This window comes from Fulmarus glacialis, unplaced genomic scaffold (genome assembly GCF_000690835.1).
Source record: "Fulmarus glacialis isolate BGI_N327 unplaced genomic scaffold, ASM69083v1 scaffold15911, whole genome shotgun sequence".
In the NCBI taxonomy this organism is placed as follows: Eukaryota; Metazoa; Chordata; class Aves; order Procellariiformes; family Procellariidae; genus Fulmarus; species Fulmarus glacialis.
The window spans coordinates 1,713-7,654 of record NW_009192255.1 but is presented as its reverse complement, the minus strand read 5'-3'; the positions used below and the strand labels follow the sequence as shown (position 1 = coordinate 7,654).

The following is a 5,942-nucleotide window of genomic DNA, read 5'->3' as shown; positions in this document are numbered from 1 at the left end:
TTAGGACAGCGCTGGGAAGCTCATTCCCTTCCCTACAGCGGGGCCGCCGAGGGCAGCACCACTCCCAAGTCAGAAAGCGGTACCTTGCAGATTCCTCCAGAGCGGTAAAACCAGGATCACATCCCCACATCCACATCTCCATCCCCGCATTCAGCCCAGATCAAGCTCAATGTAACTGTTCTGCAGTCTGATACGTCCTTGTCCCTGTCCCTCCGCACTGGGCCACCCCGGAACAGCAAAACCACCCCAAAAAGCCGCCTGCGTCACACAGTTGTGCTGACTCCAGAGTAACCTCATCTGCCTTTCAGTTACTGAAAACTTTGGCAAAAAATTATACAGAAACCATACGGAGCCAGAAATCCAGCACGCCAGCAAGCGACGTCTTCCGAGTTTCACAGACATCCCCTCCTGGCAGCCCGATTTCGGCACCGTGGCCTCCTCATGCTTTCAGGAAGGTCTGGGAAGGCACGTCCGCCCATGCCCCAGCCCTCAGCCCGGTTTTCCGCACGCTCCGAGGTCAGCGGTGGACAGGAGCGGTCGTGAGGGGCTGACCGTGGGCAGGCAGGGGTTTCGGGATCAGGGCAGGACCTGCTCCAGACCCGCACGGGGCTGCTTAAAGATGCTCATCCCCTCACGCTCCCCAGCGCCGGCAGCACTTTGGAGACTTCATGTGCTTGAGGATATGAGTTAAGAGATTGCAAGTACTCCGCAAGAGCAACAAACCGACTGTGCCTCAGCGGCAGCAGCTACAGAGTCGTTTCGGGAGGAACACGTGCAGAGCCGGGACGTCACATTTCTCAGGACCAAGCAAGGAGAGCGGGGAGCAGAAAGCCAAAAGAAGTGATTGCTGGAAGTAATGAAGGAGAAAGAGCTGCTGATGGCAGAAGGCTGCTCCAGAAGGAGCCACCCCAACCACAGAACCAAGTTTTACCAGCCCCACGGGCCATGCTGGTTCTCCCCGCCGTGCCCGAGCAGAAGGATCCCTTCTCCGCAGGGCCCGGCACTGCTGCTAAGCCATCTCGGACAGGAACAGCAGCAGACCTCCCGTCTATAAACACGTAGCCCGCTATCCGCGATCGCCTGCAGCCAGCCTAAACTACCTGAGCTGCCAACACCAACAACCCCCACGGCTAAACCAGCTCAGGGGTTTGGCTGTGCTCGATTGAAGGAGGATGCTTCGTATTCACAGAGATTGCCTGACCTTGGCTCCGGCTTTCTGAGAACGCGCCTGTACAGAAACAGCTTGAGACTTGCACGTTCCTGCTTTGAGCTCAACAGAATAGAACAAGAGCTCTTAAGGTCGAAGCAGCCCCTCATGTCCAACAGTGTAAAACTGTTACTGGACTGCAGCAGATCCCAGTAACGAGTTCAGACACAAACCTCATTGTTTCTAGGAGAAGTAGGTGCTGCTGAATGTAGCCCTGCAGTTTACAGGGCTGCTCGGGAGGCTCCCACTCATCCCCTTCATTCCTTGACACACAGAGCCATCTTAGCATTCCCAGGCCTTGGGCGTAAGTACCAGCGAGAGATAAGAGCGACTGCACCGGCGGCGCGCTCCAGCAGCTCCTGTGGTGTCCATCAGAGCCCTTGAACCTGCACTCCCCCAGACCACCTTTTATTTTTGCCCAGCTACGGAAAGAAAACCACAAATCCTGAGGATCCTCTGCTGGACGTTAACAAGGCTGTCATTTCATGCCCGACTGGGGCTGCGCACCGTCCTGCGGTCCGAGATGCAGACGCTACCGCCCCGCACTTGGGAGAGCATCTCGCTGGTGAACAAACACAAAGCAACTCGGGCCAGGAGCCACACCACGACGGGCCACCGTGGGTCAGCTCTGGTTAGAGACCAAGGGACAGCCCAGTAGGCTGTTTGCCAGCTGTGGAAGTGCCGGTACTTCTGCATCAAATCCCGCTGCACAAGCGGCGGCTTTCAGCAAGCCCAGGGCTGGAGGAGGGCGTCACAAGAGGGGAGCCCCGTGACATCCTGCCAGCCCACCAGAAGCGTCACATCCTGAAACCAGCTTATGAGAATTACTCCTCACAATTCCTACCAGGGCTAACGCTTGCGCTGTTGCAAGGTGCCAGGTTCATGGTCTTAATAAAGGGACAGCCTGGTTTATAAGAGGGTCTCGCATAGCGCATCCCACCAGGCCAGTCACCTCGACCTGAGTCAGAGCTCTGGAGCATCCATCTTTGCCAGAGGAGAAAGCGAAGGGCGCCAGTATTCACTGGGCTACGAAATGGGAGTGACAGGGATCAGCTAAGAGATGGAGAAGGACTTTTGCTGGATCCCAGTGACCTAGAGCAGACAGCTATCCATCCCTCCCCAGAGCCAGCCAGGTCCCTGCTCCCAGACATTCAGGAAAGGTCCATCCTAGCCAGCTCTCCAGCCCCCATCCACAGTCCCTCCTTTTCCAGGGAAGGGAAAAAGTCTCCCACGACACATCTAAAATCACCGCAGTCTCAGAAGATCCAGAAAAACCTTACCGTAGCAGAAGACAGACTTCATGTGGTCCTGTTTGGCCATTCCCAGCATGGGCAGCATCGTCCCGAGGATGGAGTTGAGAAAAGGCACCATTCCGAACACTGGGAAGGAAGCAGATGTGCACTTGCAGCAAACACCTACGTGCCGCTCTGCAGCTGCCCCAGCCTACGCCGGACCCAGACCCAGCAGGACTGCACAGGCACCCGAAGAAACCCAGCTCGCCGCAGCCGGGCGTTCGCTGCCAGCCAGGAGCCCGATTCTGGCACACAAGAGATGCCGACAGCGCCAGGAGGGAGCTGGCCACCCCAGCACGCGGTGGAGACAGCACTAGCACAGCAGCAGCTCAGTCCTCCAAGCCCCCGAAGTCCACAACTGTTTCTCAAAGTTGGTGAGCTGCAGGCTGTGTCCCACTTGCTGCTGGCATCATCAGATCTTTCTGCAGCCAGACTTCTTTTCAGAAGCCCTATCCTAGAATTATCATTTTTAAACCCAGTCTTTCTGGGATGGCTGGAAATAAGAGCCCAGCAGGGAATTCTCTAAGGACAAGGGCCAGGCAGCTCCAACTCCTGCTGCTTTTAAGCAGCAAACATCTTAAAGAGATTCAGCTGAGCTGTGAAACCCACTTTTACAGGGACTCAGCTCCTCTGCGCGCTGGGAATTGCCAGGAACGTGCCGGGTACCACTGATCGCGCTCCACTTTGCCATACTGCTGTTTACTGGTTTTTCAGTGCATCTCATCACTAAGTTATTTTGCAGAGCAAACACCTCAGTTGTTTAGCAGCATCAAGTCTAAGCTGTAAGATCCCGAGAAGTTTGTTTTGAAGCATGCTGGCTGGCTCAGCACGCACGATGCTGTGGAGGTGCCCCACTGCAGAGCTATTTGGCTACAGTGTGAACCACAGCACCTGAAGCACACAATACTTCCACGGTTCTTTCCAACGCAGACCAGCAGCCGCACACAGAGGCGGCAGGTTGCCAACTCACCGTTCGACACAGAGAGGTTTGCAAACGTCTGCATGACGAAGTAATGCGGCAGGATTCCTGGCTGAAACTTAGTGAGTACCTCCTCCATCACCTTGTTGATGAAGCGCTGCCCCACCGCAACAAGGACGTTGCTCGCGGCTTGCTGCCAGTCCCGGATCACCTCCTGGTATGGACGAAGGAAACCACATCAGAACAGAGACTGCGTCAGACACGCGGCCTCCCCATGAGGCCATTTAAATGCCATGCGTCGTGCCCGGCTCCAAATGCCGTGGGGAATTGCACAAGGCAGGCTAAACAACAGGCTCAAGGCTCAGACCTGATCTTTCCCCCACATGGACCCGCATCCCCTCGAGGCACTGCCTCCTTCCTGCTCCAACACCCGCCTGCCTGTCCAGGTCCTTTTCAGCATCTGAATTTTATTTAGCTGTGTATGCATGCCGTGCTGGGAGAAAACCGTCAGCCAAACCATCCTCATCTCTCCCCAGAGAGGAACGTAGCACATCCCCTACTCCCTCGCCGTTCCAAGTCCAGAAGATGGCACGTAACTAGCTCTTCCCTTCCACGAAGTAACTGCTACTGCTGGGGCAGCCCCAGACACGCAGCATTTACTGCGACGACGGCATCAGGGGCAGAAAGGGCCCAGCCAGGAATGACAGGAGGAGCCAGAGCTTTCAGGTCATACCTTTGACTTGGTCATTTCATTAGACGCCAGGAAGATAACCACCTTCGCTATGCTTTTGTCCAAGAGGGCAATGTTGTTCTTCACCACAGTTTCCATTGCCTTCAGGATGATCACCCGGTGAGGGTAGGCCAGCTGAAAAGGGAGGGAGAAAGCAGCCGGTCAGCCAAGCTGCGCACAGGCGCTGCGGCTGCCCCGGGGCAAGTGAAACCTGCACATCCCAGAGCTGCCCGGGCTGCGAGATGCCCAGCAAGGGACTGGCTAGCATTTCTACCACGCAGCCTGCACAGGAAAAGGCAATGATTTGAACCACCAACCAGCTGTACTCCCTTTCTGATCCACGACAGCATATTATCGCCATTTCTTCACCTGTGCAACTCCAGCACCTTGGACCAGACTTCTCAGCCAGCTGGTCCACCACTCTTAGCCCAGATCCCCCCAGGTATCTCCCTTGCTTGCTGACAGAGCCAATATCCCCAAGCCACTGCGAAGTATTTCTCATCCTGCTGACATTCCCAGGACCGAGCAAGCAGACCCCTACCTTGTCATGCTGCCGGAGGTACTCGTCACAGGAGTTGAGGATCTCCTCGGGCTCAGATTCCCCCAGGTAGCACAAAGCATTGTAGATCTGCTCCTGGACTAGCAGGTCCTTATCTGTGGTGGCATCCATCAATGTCGTAGCAAGCCCTGAGCAAGACAGGCAAGTTGCAAAGATTTTGTATTCTCTGAACATCTCCCGGACTAACAAGAGCAGCAACAGAAAAGCCTACACCTCCGAGCATTTTCATCCATCCTTCCGTGAGCCACGTGCGCAGCTAAATTAAGCTTCACCGGCCCTTTTGTTTCCCACTCGACAAGCACCTACCAAAACCCTTTCTTCTGGGCTCACCACCCAAGATAACTCACCTTTAACATGAAGACACCCTGCACGTGGCCCTTCCCTATCCCCCAAGCGCTTATTCATCCTCACCCCCCAAGCTGGGCTGGACACTTCACAGGGTTTTTTACTGCAGACCCTACAGATACTGCTCAGCACCACGTCAGCCTCTGAGCCAAGGTGAACTTGGCTCTAAGGTTTCTCGCTGGAGCGGGGAGAAGGAGGGATTTATTACACCGGAGATTTTAGACCAGGGCTGGGCACTGGGGGACGTGATCCGCTGTACAGCCGGGCACCGGCACTGTCTGAGGTGCCTGGGGAACCTGCACAGGGCTGCCACGACGTGGGACCTACCAAGGGCACATCCTTGAGGGTCAGGGGCTGGAGGAGCCCCGTGGTCGTGCTGCTGAATCCCACCACCAGATGAGGCTCTACGAGGGTGAGCGGATGCTGTCAGTTAGGAGCTAATATCTGGCAAAGTTCTCCCTGGTATTCCCATCCCTCCGGCCACGCTAACCAGCTGCCACTTGGGAACAGCCCTGGGAGCACAGGCGACGGTGGCCCTTGTCCCCTGGGGTACCGACAGCAACGCGCCGTCCCCAAGCACAACACCCTCCGCTGCCCAGGGTTACGGGGCCCCTATTAAAAACGCTGCACCAACGGCCGACCCGGCAGCGGGACGGAGCCCACCGAGGTCCTGCCAGCGGCAAACGAGGCGCCTGCATCGCTGCCGTGGCCAGAGCCGCCCCCTCACACCCCTCAGCCAGCCACTCTGCTGCAAGAGCCTAATTGTTCTTGTGCAGCAGTGTATTTCTCATCAGGGCCGTTGTCGTAATAAGGTTAATTAGTTTCAGAGCAGAGTGAGCGCTCTGCAAAGAGCCTGTAGAACACTCTGGGGCTAGTGACTGCGCGTGGCC

General features: G+C 56.3%; 1 protein-coding gene across 1 annotated transcript in view; it reads right to left on the bottom strand.

The window, feature by feature from the left end:
* The window catches only part of MROH1 (maestro heat-like repeat family member 1), a gene marked incomplete at its 3' end in the record, with an annotated part of 21,398 nt that overhangs the window by 14,494 nt on the left and 962 nt on the right, over positions 1 to 5,942 (bottom strand). The window contains exons 2-5 of the mRNA XM_009587016.1: positions 4,690 to 4,835; positions 4,152 to 4,283; positions 3,470 to 3,632; positions 2,488 to 2,586 (exon numbers count right to left, since the gene is read on the bottom strand). Of these exons, the coding sequence (XP_009585311.1) occupies positions 2,488 to 2,586; positions 3,470 to 3,632; positions 4,152 to 4,283; positions 4,690 to 4,835 (540 nt within the window). The remainder of the gene's footprint in view (positions 1 to 2,487; positions 2,587 to 3,469; positions 3,633 to 4,151; positions 4,284 to 4,689; positions 4,836 to 5,942) is intronic.